The sequence below is a fragment of the Sinocyclocheilus rhinocerous genome, unplaced genomic scaffold (genome assembly GCF_001515625.1).
Source record: "Sinocyclocheilus rhinocerous isolate Xijiao unplaced genomic scaffold, SAMN03320098_v1.1 scaffold141, whole genome shotgun sequence".
NCBI lineage: Eukaryota > Metazoa > Chordata > Actinopteri > Cypriniformes > Cyprinidae > Sinocyclocheilus > Sinocyclocheilus rhinocerous.
In genome coordinates this window covers 39,702-56,864 of record NW_015642068.1, presented here as the reverse complement: position 1 = coordinate 56,864, position 17,163 = coordinate 39,702, and the positions used below count along the sequence as shown (strand labels likewise).

General features: G+C 38.7%; 2 protein-coding genes across 2 annotated transcripts in view; both read right to left on the bottom strand.

The window, feature by feature from the left end:
* The window catches only part of rom1a (retinal outer segment membrane protein 1a), a 5,808-nt gene extending 1,229 nt beyond the window's left edge, over positions 1 to 4,579 (bottom strand). Inside the window, exons 1-3 of the mRNA XM_016572544.1 lie at positions 3,987 to 4,579; positions 2,197 to 2,627; positions 601 to 847 (exon numbers count right to left, since the gene is read on the bottom strand). Coding sequence (XP_016428030.1) covers positions 601 to 847; positions 2,197 to 2,627; positions 3,987 to 4,136 — 828 coding nt within the window. The 5' untranslated portion in view covers positions 4,137 to 4,579. The remainder of the gene's footprint in view (positions 1 to 600; positions 848 to 2,196; positions 2,628 to 3,986) is intronic.
* A 1,788-nt stretch (positions 4,580 to 6,367) lies between these two features.
* LOC107755655 (LIM domain-containing protein A) lies at positions 6,368 to 16,870 on the bottom strand. The gene is made up of 11 exons (XM_016572545.1): positions 16,653 to 16,870; positions 16,083 to 16,331; positions 13,446 to 15,024; positions 11,766 to 13,256; positions 11,271 to 11,646; positions 10,999 to 11,156; positions 10,855 to 10,883; positions 10,447 to 10,608; positions 9,049 to 9,115; positions 8,775 to 8,882; positions 6,368 to 7,549 (listed from the first exon to the last, which is right to left on the bottom strand). Exons 2-11 carry the CDS (start codon positions 16,211 to 16,213, stop codon positions 6,794 to 6,796), a joined length of 4,857 nt encoding a protein of 1,618 aa, XP_016428031.1. The 5' UTR covers positions 16,214 to 16,331; positions 16,653 to 16,870; the 3' UTR covers positions 6,368 to 6,793.
* Between the last annotated feature and the right edge of the window lie 293 nt (positions 16,871 to 17,163).

The window sequence follows — 17,163 nt, the reverse complement described above, 5'->3', positions numbered from 1 at the left end:
AATTAAAAAAATTGTAATTTGCCGTATGCATTGCAATTTACTAGTTTTAGTCAATTTTTTTTTTTGCAATCTTCTGAAATGATCCATTTAGCAAAAATACATTTCAGTCACTGTAGTTAATGCAATGCGATAAATTACGCTAAATCTGTTTTTACCGTAACATTAACTAAACATGAGCAATACATTTACAGTATGGGTAACACTTTACAATAAGGTGCATTAGTTAAGTACTTTAGTTAACATGAAATCAGAATGAACAATACTTCTACAGCATTTATTAATCTTAGGTCATGCTAATTTCAACATTTACTAATGCATTATTCAATTAAAAGTTGTGCTTGTTAACATTAGGCAATGCACTAACTAACAATGAACGACAACGTATTTGTATTTTATGTATATTAATAAATACTGTAATAAATGCATTGTTCATGGTTTGTTCATGTTAGTTAACCTTGTTGTTACCACAGTATGTTATAGTCAGTTAATAAAAATACAGCTGTTCATTGTTAGTTCATGTTAGCTCAGGTCCATTATAAATGAGTATGGTGCTTACTCTGATTAGGTCCGTTGTGTGCATGCAAACCTCGAGCAGCGTACCTGAATCAGAAAGACGGACAGAACTACAGCTCCAATCGTGTTCATCAGCCCCATGTAATAGTTGACCAGGGCTTCTCTGCAGCCACGGATGAAGATGTTGAGCTCTTCGGTCTGGTGCTCGTAGTTGTAGTGGGCGGTGTTGTTGGTGATTCTGTACTGGATACAGGGTCTGGGAGAACTAGGGTTACAGCAGCTGAAGGGCAGACCGTCGATCAAGTAACGGCCATCCACATTGCTCTTAATGCGGCTGAGGATTGAGAAAGGAGAAGGAGATGAGAGAAAGCTTTGAATCAGTGAAAACTTGTCATGAGATTGCTCTAAACTGGCGTTCATCCCAAAATATTGTTGCATTTACAAAGACATCTCAGAGTCCATGTTTGAACTTAGTATTAGAATTAGTCTGGTGTGACCAGCCAAGACAGATTGCTGTTTACACCAGGTATTAACGTGAATCATACATGTATTTTCAGTGGTCATGTTTTCTTCAAATAGATGGTCTTTTGATGCCTAGTGTGTCTGAATGCTTTTGGACACTTAATTCCAAACAAAATATCAAATCATGCGGCATCTGAAAATGAATGATGCTAGAGACTTCTCAGAACTAACTTCACATTTCTGAGCCATTTTGGTCTCGGGTTGATTTATAGTGGATGTATGAAGTCTCAAGTTCTCCTCAAGTGTCCTAAATAGAGTAATACGGATGCTAAAGGTACAATTCACCCAAAAATGAAGATTAAAAAGATTAAGCAGATTGCTGTTTACACCAGGTATTAACGTGAATCATACATGTATTTTCAGTGGTCATGTTTTCTTCAAATAGATGGTCTTTTGATGCCTAGTGTGTCTGAATGCTTTTGGACACTTAATTCCAAACAAAATATCAAATCATGTGGCATCTGAAAATGAATGATGCTAAAGACTTCTCAGAACTAACTTCACATTTCTGAGCCATTTTGGTCTCGGGGTGATTTATAGTGGATGTATGAAGTCTCAAGTTCTCCTCAAGTGTCCTAAATAGAGTAATACGGATGCTAAAGGGACAATTCACCCAAAAATGAAGATTAAAATGATTAAGATAAACCGGAGAGTTCCAGTGCTTGATTCTGATTGGCTGAGCCGCGTTCGAAGCTGTTGATTTATAACAGCTAACTCCGCTTCACATCGTACCTAACAACGCCCCTTAGCTGTTATAATTCACTGGCTTCTTGGGGCTTATTGCTTTATTCTCTCACCATTGTGGTGTTCTAAACCTGTATGCATTTGGTAACACTTTAGTTTAAGATCCAGTTCTCACTATATCAGCATGCATATTACTATAGCATATTGGCTGTTTATTAGTACTTACAAAGCACATATTAATGCCTTACTCTGCATGACCGTATTCTAGATCCCTTAATCCTCAAACTTAACCGACTATGTGAAGCGTGAGCCTTCATCCTGTGGAAAATAAAAGAAGATTCTTGGAAACAAAACAGAAGAAGCATTCTTTGAAGTATGTTGTTTTGGTGAAGGTGTGTAAATGGCGACACGGTTTTCATATGTGGGTGAACTCCTGTATCGCTCTAACGCTTTGAGCTGGCATTCTCAGCGACTCACTCCTTGACGTCCTTCGAGCTGAAGTCCAGGTAACGGTTGCTGATCCACTGCACCTCGAACCAGTCCTTGTAGTTGCTGTTCCCGCAGCACTGGAACTCCATCTGAAGGCGATCGATGGTCTGCTTCTGGAAGCAGCGGCCGGGGGTATCGGTGTCCTTGTAGAAGCGGATGCCATTCTTCAGCCCGATCTTCAGCGAGGACTCCAGGCTGCCCTTCATGGCGTAACTCAGGATGACTGAAAGCAGCATGAGGGTGCTGAAGAAGACCGAGCATCCAAAAAAGGGCTTCAGGTAGGTCTTCCATCGCGGGAAACGGCCGGGATCCAGGGCGTCCTGGCAGATTCGACTGGCAAAGTAGTTGATGCCCATTGAAGCCAGACCCACGATCATCAAGGTGTTGGGCACACAGTGGATGTCTGTGTTGTCCATTACCTAAAGTACAAGATGTGGATGTCAGGCCTTTTTCAGCTCAGACTGCATTGTCTACACTGAATTTACTTCATCATTTCTTTTGAAAATGAGCGACCTTTTATTAGAGTAGATTATATGTAATACAGATCAAATTAACCCCTAAATCACCCATAATAACCCATGTATATTTGGAGAATATTGGAGAGCTTTTGGTTGATACATTAGCAGCAAGCTGTGGCTCAGTTTTCCATTACGATTAATGTGAATTTGATAATCCATTGGAACTGTAGTAAACCAATTAGTAATTCACTAAGCTTCATGAAAGGATTTTTTTAATTTTCTTTAGGGGAATATACATTATATATATATAATTTTTTTTTTTTTTTTTTTTTTTATGTGACAAATTTTATGTGATGTGAGATCTAAGCAGTGTTATTTTAGTATCATTGAGATACTATTATAGTTTTATTCATATTTTGAATTAGTTTGTATTTTTATATTTTCATTCTCATTTTCCAGTGTAATTTTTGTAGTGTTTTTGCTATTAGTTGTTATATTTTTTAAATACATTTATGTTTTTATAAATATATAAATGAGATATGAGACATATATATTATTATTTTATTTTTTTTAGTTTAGTTTACTATAACAACCCTGGATCTCAGGCTGATTTTTACAGAATGGACTGATTAGTTATATACTGCACATATATTTGGGTAAATCCGAATTTAATTTCTGTTACACAAAATATTATCATTCTCATTTTTGGACTGGTCATTTACTTAATATCTAATGAAGAACATGCAAAAATGATTTGTAGTATCACACTATATGTGTGTGTGTGTGTGTGTGTGTGTGTGTCTGTGTGTGAGTGTGTTTCTGTGTGTGTGTGTGAGTGTGTCTCTGTGTGTGATTGTGTGTGTGTGTGTGTGTGTGTGTGTCAATAAAAACTGGTGTAAAATATAGGCAATCGTGTATGGCCTTCTTAGGGCCGAAGGCAGTCTTCATCATCATCATCATCATCACTGATAGTGACCCTGATAACTGTTGAAGAGCTCCTTTGTAAAGGACAGCTCCTTAAGCCTATTATGAGCGGCTTAGATCATATTTATATTCACATAGGTTAATCCCTGCCAGATATTTCTGAAACGTTTGAGCCCTTAACATGTTTATTTATTATGACATTTGTTACTTTACAGTGATTCTATAAACTTCTATAACCTAAATAAAAACCGCTAAATGGACGAATGGTTAATTAACTGCTAAATATTGTGCTGAACAGAGCCAGCTGTGAAGGTCAGAACTATGCATTGCGTCATTGCATGGAATTATCAGCCAAACACATCAAGCACACGAAACACATGAGGGTTATATGGATACCTCTCCCCTCCTTCGAAGCTCAGTCTTTAGGAAGCATCCTAAAGTGAAGGTAACGGCTCCACCCAGAGTTGCAAACCACGAGAGCAGCCATAAACCCTGGGCCAGCTGCACCCTTTTCTGAAAAGTCAGCTTCATCTTACCCACAACCATTGTGAAAGAGTGTTGTGGTGTAAACCTGAGAGAAAGGAAGGCTGGAAGAGTGTGAGAACACACAGAAGTGTTCAAACGGTGCACTCTCTGAAAGAGGAGCTGGAACTGCTGGAGCTTCAGAGGATCTGTGCAACAACAGCTAACTCTGTGTAATCCGTGAAGTTCCCTTTCTTTGTCAGAATACGAGATCGAATCGATTGCATCCGAACAACAATGCAGCCGCTGTTCTGTATGTTGTAGTCCGTTAGCAGAGGTCAGTCCGGGTTGTTTGGTGGTGATCCCCCCGTAGTGTCCCCTCAGTGGTGAACCTCCATGCCCATAGCTGGTGAGACACACTGCATCTGGCCAACGTTAGAGGTCTTGGGCGTCTTACCTGTAATCCCTAAACTATCCTATTACAACGGCCCTCTCCAATGAGAAACAAGGCCACTGTCTGCTCAGCAAAGCCAGTGCTGCATCGCTGCCTTGCGTCACGCAGGTAGAGGATAAAGATGATGAATAACGACAAGCAAGAGAAGCTGGAAGGACTGAGACAGCCGGGGTGCTTAAAGCTGCCTATGAAGCTGATAGGTGCTAGACTTTGTGGAAATGATGAGGACCTTCGCCTTCCTTCAAAGCTCAGTGTAGTTCTAGAGCGTCTCTCGGTTCAGAAGTGAAGAGAATCAGTTCACTGAGCCACGAGAGCAGCCGTAATTCATTTTAAAACCTGTTCTTGTGTTTAATTGTGACCCTGGAGCACAAAACCAGTCTTAAGTGTCAATTTTGTGAAATTGGGATTATACATAGCTGTATAAATAAGCTTCCATTGATGTATGGTGTGTTAGGATAGAACAATATTTGGCTGAGATACAACTATTTGAAAATCTGGAATCTGAGGGTGCAAGAAAATCTAAATATTGAGAAAATCATCTTTAAAGTTGTTCAAATTAAGTTCTTAGCAATGCATATTACTAATCAAAAATTAAGTTCTGATATATTATATAGGAAGGATGCATCAATGCAAATAAAAATAAAGGATTCAACAACATTTATGGGAACCTTAAGACCTTTTATTTATTTTTTTTTAGAATAATGCAATATAATATGAAGTCATTGTTTTATTTTCTCCTCAGCTTTTTCACTGAATAGTCTTTTTTGCAGACCATTGGTTACACGTTACATGTGATGCATCTAAAATAACTGTGTTTTTGAACTTTGCTGAGATGCCATTGGCTTTTGATTTAATGTCAGTTGTATCTGACATTAAATATTTGTAGCGATGTGAATTATTTAATGTTCCGTGCTGTGACATGCCACACTCCGTGTTCTGCAAGTTTATTATTTTAAACATTATAGTTTTTAATTTTATGGATGCAGCTTCGATGACTTCATATTAATTGGGACACTGCATGTTATATTTTTATGTTACATTTGTACTTTTTCTAATTTATTTTGTTTACACCGCAGGGTAATATAAAATCAAATAAAAGTGTTAAAACAAAAATTAATGACTGACTGCCACAGACTACATAATAGATGTATTTCAGCTTTCTTTTCCATTAGTTATGGATTTATCTTTCACTGTATCTTAATTATCAGGTATTTAGTTAAGAAACCAGGTGAAACCGTATTGCACATTAAAATGACTATTTTCTCCTTTGAAGATAAGAAACTCCCAGCATTAATGTTTGTTCTACTTTTATTTATATTAACATGCAAATAATTACAGACATTAATACAAACGTCAACAGCAAGAAAGATGCATTGCACAAGCTGGCGTACCACTAAAATTAATAATAATAATAATAATAATTCTAAATCAACATGACATTCTACAGAATCCTGAGTTTGTCAAAAGAATGCAATGTGCTTTTTCTGTAATCTTCTATTATACTGTCATCCGCATAACCACATTTATTACATACAGATAGACAATTATTACATTTTAAATGTGCATTCACATTTTTCTAGCGAGAAAACATATGGGATGAACTACGTATATATATCACACGGCTAATGTTTTTTCCTATAATCTTTCACAAATAAATAAAAAACTACACATGAAGATATACAGTATATAGTCTTTTAAAGCTAATATAGAAATACTGTAAAGAGTAAAATGAAGAAGTAAGAGTATTAGAAGAATTAAACACATTAGCATGTGTGGCATTAGAATTCAAATGAATATTAAATAAACATGAATAAATATGATCCTAAACAGAACCGGCTTTAATGAAACAGCATTGACAGTCCATTTTACAGACTTTTTTTTTATTTATCTTGACGTATCCCATTGCTAATAATTCTTTTTCAAATCTATTTTTTCCTAACAAGCATCAACCAGCATTAAACTGCTACATTAAATATCATACGGTTTCTTCTATAGAGTAGCCTAAAACTATAGCTATTTGGCAATGATTGATGAAGTGAAGTGATGCCAGTGAGAAACGTTGTTTAGAGGCAGAGCAAGTTACTACATGCTGGTGAAAGATTGCAAAGATTTTGCATAACATTAAAAATTAAACTACGACAAATTTATCTTTAATTCAAAATAAGCACGTTATGATTCCCCCTCTCTATTTTCTTTCTTGCATCAGTGATAAAATGCAAGTTGCCAAGATGGTTAGCCTGTACTTCATCACTAATGTTTTCGACACATAACGAGCATGCCCCGTTAATCACAGGTGTGTGCTCTCCCCATCGTGAATAAAGTGGTCGAGCATTTTCTGAGCAGACTCCAGACCCAGCATCCCGCTTCTGTCCTCTCCAGCTTCTCTCCAGTTACACACAACCTCGTCTGTGTGCGACGCTTGTCTGGAGCCGGACTGTGACAGGTGCAGGTCCATCATGGATTTATTGCTCCTCAGCTGGCTGTGATGATCCTGCTGCTGCTTCAGAAGCCCGATGGAGTGGATCTCCTCCAGGCTAGAGGACAGCATGCGAATGGGGGAGCCCAGGTTGTGCACCTCTGTGATCCGGTACACGTCGCATGCTGGACCTCCGGGACTCTGCTTGAAGCGGGCCAGGCTGGCATCCTCGATGGGAACCGGCAGGGTTTCGGGGTGGACGGTGAACTTGAGATGCGGTATCTGTAGGCCGTGGCGAGCTTGATGACATTTGCTCTCCTCGCCTCCAGACTCGCTCTCCGTGTCCATCAGTCCCCAGCCGCCTTGCCTCTGCTGCCACTGGAAATACACTGCACTTCCACCACTCCCCCTCGGGTCCGAGTCTAATGCCTCCTCTCCCATCTCTGACCAGTCGGATTCCTCCTCCTCTGGGAGGGTTCCCAGCGACTGGTCACCGGCATGCATGGAGGCTTTCTCATAAAGCTCGCTGTCCATGAACGGCGCTGGAGGAGGTGCGAGTGGAAGTGGAGTTATGGGATCGTCAGACTTCAGATGCTTCACCAGGGCATCCTGTAGCATTGATGTGACCTGAGAATACAGGAGCGTCATTAAATCAAGCCAGCTCGTTCTGAATGGACACATATTTGGAAAAAGCACAAATGAACTAATTATTGTACGTAGCACAATACATTTGAATCATAAGACGAAATGCTGTGAGGAACATTTCCACAGAAGAGTCATTCTCGGGAAATGATAGAAGTATCTGCATTTCTCCTCTTCTCTAGCATGATTCTTAATCTAGTTGTCTGGAATTTTATATGACGAATATTGTGGGCTTTTTGATGTATTGCTTTTGTTCCTTGTATGTCACTTTGGATAAAGCGCCTGCTGAATACATAGAGTATATGTACAATCCAAAAATGAAACCTGAAAATGGTATCATTTAACTTAATTGGTTTTATTCAAATAAAAAAAAAAATTATATATTTTATGCCCAAAATCATTAGGATATTAAGTAAAGATCATGTTCCATGAAGATATTTTGTACATTTCCTACCATAAATATATCAAAACTTAATTTCTGATTAGTAATATGCATTGCTAAGAACTTCATTTGGACAACTTTAAAGATGATTTTCTCAATATTTAGATTTTTTTTTTGCATTTTTTGTTTTCAAATAGTTGTATCTCAGCCAAATATTGTCCTATCCTAACAGACCATACATCAATGGGAAGCTCATTTATTCAGCTTCAGATGATGCATAAATCTCAATTTCACAAAATCAACCCTTATAACTGGTTTTGTGCTCCAGGGTCACATTTATATATACAGTATATATATATCATTTATATAATTTAACATTACTGAATCAACATAAATACATTAATTTAATGGGAATAAATAGCTCTTTAAGGTAGCAATTGGTTAGTGTGTAAATGTGATGTAAATTTTTTATAAAAAAAAACTTTTTGAATAAAACATTTTTAAATGTTTTTTAAAATCAGAATAGCTGACAATTTCCTTAAATCAGCATTATATTTAAAGGGTTAAATACTATAACAAGTCTTATTCAACCTGAATTTTGATTTCACTAAAATTAAAATGATCATGCATCCATTTTTTACTTCTTAAAATAAATTTGTTATTGAAGGGAATGCAATCATAAAATACCTCACAGTGAGCTCTCTCACAATCTGTTTCTATGTTTGAAGAATAGCCTCTTGTATTCATCATCTTAGTAAAAGATGTAAAGGAGCATCTACATGAATGTGAATATTGCTCATTATAAACATAACGAAATCAAGCTCTCACATTAATGTTCTCTAGACTGTGGATGGTGGTCTTCGCTGCAGACAGATGTTCGGTGAGCTCTGAGATTCGCTCGTTCAGTCGCTCTCGCTCTCCATCCGTACTTTGAGACTAAATTGAAGTAACATCATATTTAAAAAGTCATATTTAAAACAAACAGAATTTGTTGTGATGTTATGTAAACCAATGGTCTAAGAATCCATTCAAATGAATGGGATTGATTCTTTAGGGTGGAACAACCACAAAAGACTAAATGAAGTGTTAAATCGGGCTTTACCACACAATGCAGTTTTTTCTCCAGAAGGTGGTTGGTTTGTTGTGTGCAGGAGTAGTTGTCCTGAAGTCTGATGAAACAGAGAGCCTTATGATATATTCACATGAATTCTTAACAAAAAAAACATATTTTTTATTCTGGGTTGCACTAAATTAGCGCAAATCAATCATTGTTTGGTGCAGATTGTATTATAAATAATGACAAATATACAATTTGTCTTTGTTATTTGAATAAAAACAGAAATAACATTACAGTCACCTTTCTGAAAATTGTAGCTGACAAGAGCTAAAGCCTTAATAACTCACTCATCCTTATAAAAACATAAGTACACTTTAGTCAAAATTTGAAAAGATTATTTATTACAAAAATAATTAACTTTAAAAGAATAAAAGTCAATTAAAACTTAATATGGTGTTTTAATCGATGTTAATGAATTAATTGCAATTAAAGGAAAACATATTAACATTTAAATTTTTATTCAATGCAATTTTACAGTGTTTTCTGGCACTTAAGTAGCACTTAATTACATCTTTATGTGTCATTTAATCATTCATAATATATCATGTATTTAAATATACTGTATTTGCAATTACAAATTTGTAAGTTGGAATTTTGTACATTTGAATAATATTTTTAATTTAAATGTTACACCAAATAACACTACAATTAAAATGATAATCAAGTACTTTACATGTGCTTCAGTATGTTAATCAAAATAAGTGCACTTCTTTAAAGAACAACAGAATATTATTAAAACATAATGAATTGAAAGGTACTTTAAAGTAAAACTTTTAATTTGACATTATTACAAAGTGCACTTTTTAAAAGTGTAAGTTTGTTAAGACACATTAAATTGTCTGTCTTTAAGTACACTTAAGTGGCCTTTCAGTTCATTCATATATTATCTGCAAGTAAGGATTTAAAAAAAAAACACTTTTAGGATTTGATGTACACTACAAGTGCTCACTACTTTTTACGAGGGTAGTATGGATTAGCTCAGATGAAAAAAAAGTGAAATCTGCTGTGCTGTTTCTCTTGTTAGAGGAAATCTTATATAAAGCCATCAAAAGCTAAAGAAACAGATTTGTTGTTAAATGCCTTAAAAATTCTTCTTTGTCATCACATTCAGCATGGTCAAGCCTGCCCTCTTATATATCTCTTATAAAAATGTATTCATTGCTAAAATGTAGGGTCTACTAAATGAGTAAATGTGCTGTAAATGTAGTGTATGCATATGTACATAGTGCATGTCGGAGCATGTGCACTGTCCACAAAAAGCTCAAATCCTGCTAAAAATAGCATTTTCTAACTGGTCTATTTTATGTGCATGCATTATATATTAATCCAATAGAATAGAATAGAATGTGATATAGCACAGTACAGTTTAGTCTTGTGTCTCACCTTGTGAACCGCTCTATTAAGCTGCTAAGCTCAATGCGAGTTCTTTGTAACTCAGATTCAAGGAGCTGGTGTCCGGTTTTGAACTCAGCTCCCATGCATTTCATTTGCAAAGTGGTCTGCAGCAAGCTGTGGTGGAGAGCCTCATTCTGCTCCTGTAGCATCCTGGACCGATTAAACAGACAGAGAGTGCATCAAGCACACCTCCAAGAAAACAACCACACACAGGCTGTAAGATACACAATGCTTTTATGAGCAATGACATGCCAAGAGGGGATCATTTGGGAAGCAAATTGTCTCGCTACCATCCTGACGGAGCTGAAAAGCAATTTCCAGAACCAAAGTTAAGGCGATTAGTACTTTAGCAGGCAGCATGCAAAAAAAGAATGCAATAGTAAACAAAAAACTCACATTAACCTCTCCAATTCTGAATCCTTTTCCTGTGCAAACACGAAAGCAGAGGCAAATGTGGAAAACACCAACAACAAATAATAATCAGTTTATATAAATATGTATATTTTCACTCTGCTTCAACACTAAAGAAAAAATACTCACCTTTGGGAATGAGGATGACTCTTGGTTGCTCACTGTAGATTGATCATCCTGGATAGTGGAGCTTGCAGATGAATCTGACTTGTTAGAATGTGGAGAAGTAGACCGCTGGCCCACTGGAGAGTGGCGAAGATGGCTTGGGTGATCATCATTGTGATGATCCTCTTTGACGTGGGAATGATAGTGGTTTGATTCTGAATGAAAGTGGTGGTGTCCTGAATGGGAATGCTGATTCTGCGATTCTGGATGGTCATGGTGATGATGGTGATCTTTGGAATGATGATGGTGGGACTCTGGTTGGGAATGATGATGAGATTTTGAATGCTCATGATGTGGAGGATTGGTAGTCTCTGGATTGGATTGGTGATGGGCATTTGAATGGGAATAATGGTGGAATTCCTGAGACTTGTGGTGACGGTAATGATCTGATTCAACAGGGGGGTTATCATGACTTCCTGAGTGAAAATGGTGAGGGTGAGGTTCTGGAGAATTATGATCACTTTGATGGTGGAAGTCCAAATTGGAAAGGTGTCCTTTAGAATGTGACGTGCCGTGATTTGTGGACTCTGAATGTGAGTTGGGATGATTTTCATAATGATGGGGTGAATTAGAGTGTACAGGGCTTTTTGGCTGACTGTCAGACAAGTGATGGTGATGAAGATTATGGTCAGTGTCAGTATGAGAAGAATGATAATGGTGTTCAGGTGTAGGGGATGTATCATGTGAATGAGAGTATTGGTGAGTTTCAGAGTGGGAATCATTGTGGAAATTGAATGGGAATAATGGTGGAATTCCTGAGACTTGTGGTGACGGTAATGATCTGATTCAACAGGGGGGTTATCATGACTTCCTGAGTGAAAATGGTGAGGGTGAGGTTCTGGAGAATTATGATCACTTTGATGGTGGAAGTCCAAATTGGAAAGGTGTCCTTTAGAATGTGACGTGCCGTGATTTGTGGACTCTGAATGTGAGTTGGGATGATTTTCATAATGATGGGGTGAATTAGAGTGTACAAGGCTTTTTGGCTGACTGTCAGACAAGTGATGGTGATGAAGATTATGGTCAGTGTCAGTATGAGAAGAATGATAATGGTGTTCAGGTGTATCATGTGAATGAGAGTATTGGTGAGTTTCAGAGTGGCAATCATCGTGGAAATTATGGTGCTCTGGTTCTGAATCTGAAGTGTGATGGGGATGATCAGGGTTGGGTGAGTGATTAGGATGGGAATGATGATGGTGATGGTGAGACTTGGGATGAGAGGATTCAAAGTCAGAATAATGGTGTTGCGATTTCACACCAAACTGATGGTGTGTTTCTGAGTCTGTAGAAAGATGAGATATACTACCATGGTGTTCTCCATGTTGGTGGAGAGGAGGAGGAGGCGAGTCATAGTGATGAGATTTTGGATGGGAATGATGGTGGGAAGTTTCTGAATGGGTGGAATGATGGTGTGAAGATGAGGTGTGGTGGCTTCCATGGTGGTGATGTGGTGGTGAAGGTGAATGATGATGGTGGTGTGATTCCGCGTGAGAAGGATAGCAGTGAGCTTCTGGATGATGGTGAGTCCCTGATTTAGAAGAATGTGTTGGACTGCGGTAAGATCCATGATGGTAATGTGATGGAGAAGGTGAACGGTGGTGGGAATCTGAATGAAGAGAGTGATGGTGTGGTGATGGGCTACGATGAGTTCCATGGTGGTGATGTGATGGTGAATGATGGTGTTGAGATTCTTGATGGGCTTGATGGTCATGAGATTCTGGATGGGTATGATGGTGTTGGGATTCTGGATGGGAATGATGGTGATGTGATTCTCGATGGACATGTTGGTGTTGAGATTCTGGATGGGCTTGATGGTCATGAGATTCTGGATGGGCATGATGGTGTTGAGATTCTTGATGGGCTTGATGGTCATGAGATTCTGGATGGGCATGATGGTGTTGGGATTCTGGATGAGAATGATGGTGATGTGATTCTGGATGGGCATGATGGTGTTGGGATTCTGGATGAGAATGATGGTGATGTGATTCTGGATGGGCATGATGGTGTTGGGATTCTGGATGAGAATGATGGTGATGTGATTCTGGATGGGCATGATGGTGTTGGGATTCTGGATGAGAATGATGGTGATGCAATTCTCGATGGACATGATGGTGTTGGAATTCTCGATGGGCATGATGGTCATGAGATTCTGGATGGGCATGATGGTGTTGGGATTCTGGATGAGAATGATGGTGATGTGATTCTGGATGGGCATGATGGTGTTGAGATTCTTGATGGGCTTGATGGTCATGAGATTCTGGATGGGCATGATGGTGTTGAGATTCTTGATGGGCTTGATGGTCATGAGATTCTGGATGGGCATGATGGTGTTGAGATTCTTGATGGGCTTGATGGTCATGAGATTCTGGATGGGCATGATGGTGATGCGATTCTTGATGGGCTTGATGGTCATGAGATTCTGGATGGGCATGATGGTGATGCGATTCTCGATGAACATGATGGCGTTGGGATTCTCGATGGGCATGATGGTGATGCGATTCTCGATGAACATGATGGCGTTGGGATTCTCGATGGGCATGATGGTGATGAGATTCTCGATGGGAATGATGGTGATGCGATTCTGGATGGGCATGATGATGGCAGTTTTCTGATTCTGGAGAACAAGGACATGAAGGTGGGCTATGATAATCTCTGTTGTAATGGTGGTGTGATGGAGACGATTTGTGGTGTGAAGTTCGATGATTCTGTGAATTAAAATGCTGTTCTTTGGGGGCAATTTGGTGCTTTTTCTGAATTTTGTGGCCATGTTCAGTCCCAGATGAACGACCTTTTGAAGAAGAACTAGTACAGCTTGTATCACTTTTTGTACTGTCACATCGATGCCTGGGAACAGCCTGGTGCTGTTGTTGATAGATGAGGTCCCTTTCAGGATGTGAATGCTTGTTGGAGTGGGAGTTCTTGCTTGAATGTGAGTGCCGTCTGGAATGGGAGTGCTTACTTGAGTGAGAATGCTTACTGGAGTGCGAGTATTTGCTGACATGGGAATTAGCAGTTGATGTTATGGAGCTGGCACTGCTTCCCAGCCGGCTTCTGGTAATTTTTGATGTCTTTTCTCTTTTGTGTTCAGGCTTTGGAGACAATGTCTTTGGAGATGTTGAAGTTTGACCAGGGCTCAAGGGCCTATGAATATCTGTTACCCCAAGGGATGTAAGTCTTGATGGGCTAAGCACCTGCCTTGTGATTTCATTCAGAAAGGCAGAAAACTTCATCTTCCCCTTCACAAAGTTCTTATGAGCCTCTTGCTTCTTTTTTTCCCGCCCCTTCTCATCCAAGTCTCCAACACCAGCATGATCTGTTTGCCTCGACAGAACCTCCATAGACTTGGTCTTTCTTATGCTTGCAGCCCCTTTAGCATAATTGTGTTGTTGCCCCTTATTGCCCTTTTCATTCTTCTGTTGAGAATTTTTTGCAGTCTTCTTGGCAGTTCCTCCACTTTTTTCTTTGACAGTCAGGTTCTTTTCCATGCTTGTGGACTTCTTCAGTTTGTCATCAGCGTCCAATAAAGGCATTGTATCTGCATCATCCTCATCATCCTCAAAGGCTCTCCGTCCTCTGCTGATATCCATACATGATTGTGAGTGCTTTGAATGTTGAATAGCTCGCTTGGACTCAGTAGGCAAAGGGGCATTTTCCAGACTGTTTTCAGATGACCAAGAAGAACATGAACCAGAGGAAGAGGAAAAGCTAGAATTGGAGAAATATGATTTGGAGGAAGAAGATGAAGAGGAATTGGAGGAGGAAGAGGAATCAGAACTGGATGAGCTTGCTGAAGTCTTTGACAAGGAACTAGAGGAAGACCCAGAAGAGTTTGAGGAAGTGACTGAAGCTTTAGAGTGAGTTTTCTTTTTCGGTGTGTGACGTTTATCCTGATTTTGTGGATAATGATGATGATGATGGCTATCAGCTTGGGGGTGATGATGGTTATAATGCTCATGAATGTGATGGCGACCACTGCTGGCATCTGAAGTACTATAGATAAAAGTGAAGAAAAAAAGAATTAGTGGTTCTTACTAAGGCACTATTTATTAGTTACTATTACTATTACTCATTAAAAACCCATTACTTATTTATGTATAAATAACTGGAGACCAGTTAAGAGCTGTGCAGGTGAACCTCACTCCCCTGATCTGGTGCACTAGCGACTGACACTAGAGTCTGCAGTCTTTTGTGTCCTTATTAGCGTGCCCACCTCCCATGCCAGAAACGGCAGTTTGAATCCCACCTAGAGAGGGTCAAGTAGATCCAGAGGGGTTACATTGGTGCCGTGACCCGGATGGAAGTGAGGTTTAAAGGAGTGAGTGTAACAGAGGCCATGCATCTAGTAAGAGCTGTGCAGGTAAACTTCACTCCCCTGATCTCAAGAGGCATGCTAACAAATGACGCTAAAGGTCGCAGTCTTTAGTGTCCTTGTTAGTGTACCTGCCTCCCATGCTGGAAACGCTGTTTCGAATTCTGCTTAGAGAGGGTAAAGTAGAACCAGAGGGGTTACGTTGGTGCCGTGACCCGGGTAGGAAAGTGAAGTTTAGGGGTGTGAGTGTAACAGAGGCCAGCTAGTAAGAGCTGTGCAGGTAAACTTCACGCCCCTGATCTTAAGAGGTGCAGTAGCAACTGACGCTAGTGGTTGCGGTCTTTAGCGTCCTTGTTAGCGCACCCGCCTCCCATGCCAGAAATAATTGTTCGAATTCCACTCGGAGCAGGATGAGTATAACCGGAGGGGTTACATAGACATGAATTATACCTAAAAACCATGTGGCTTGAATAGTATAAAAACTTGCAGGTGGTTTCTTTTGACTTGGGCTAGTCAACAACCACTCAGGAGACCCTATAGCAACAATCTAGCAAAGCCCGAGGAACCATCCACAACACCATAGCAACAACACACATTTTCTTAAGAAAATAATTGTTTCTAAGTTTTTTTTGCTTCAAGATAACAACACTATGTATATACATTATGCATACATTTTAACAAATGCTTTTTTTTAATGTTTCTTTTTTTTTTACAAATACATGTCATATATTTTTATCACCTCTTATCCTCATGTTCCTCTGGAAGGTGTGCACCACGATGGTGATGATGGTGACGATGAGATGAGTGGCGACGCTGATGGTGAGGATGATGATGGTGTTGACTATGGTGATGCATCTGATTATGAGCCATAGTCTATGTTCTTGCTTCTCCTCAGAAAGACAAATTAATTAAATCAAATTGTTCTTGCTTTGTAAAACTTTTTGTTGATTTCTGAGCAACAAACCGTCCAAAAGTGTAATGGGAAGTACTGTGGGAATACATAACAGATATGGTAAAGGTTTGGTAGTGTAATTTAAAATGTAAAAAACATATGTCAGTTACAAAGCGACAAACTGCGTATTAAAACTATTAGAATATCAATATAATTGGCATTTAGATGATCTAAACAAATAGGTTAATATAATATACAGTATACTTATCTTAGAAAAAAAATAGACAGGAATTAAAAGAAAATACTTAATGAATACTTAAAAGTGTCAAAGAAAATTGTAATACATAACTCTCTTTTTTTAATGAACATAAAATAAAAACTCTTACAAGTTAGCTATGTGATATTGCAATATCTTACCGTAAAATGATCAAAAATGCCAACAGAGAAAAGAAACCAGACTTCCTCAAGGGATCAAAGAACAATGAATATTGTGTAATATCAATTTAAAAACACAATTACTTAATTCCAAACAAATTAAAATTACAAGCCACAGCAAACAGATGTTGCGTACTTGAAGGGTTCGAAAGAGATGATGAGAGCTCTGGTACTTTCACAACTTTTCTATGCATGTTTGTCCGGCCCCTTTATCTGACAGGGCTGGTTTTCCAGCAGCACAGTGTGAGCACCAGATGTCAATAATTCCTGTCTCACTGTCTGAAGCGCCCATGGCAAATTTGTACAGCAATGACAATAACATCAATTCACTCTGAAGGGGAGATTATTTTCCATGGAAGGCACTAGTTGCTACTTCTTTTAATGTTGGGGGGCATCAGATGAAATAAGATGCATAATGTTATTCAATCATCTTTTTAGGACTTTAGAGATCATTTATACAGTTGTGGTCAAACGTTTACATACACCTTGCAGA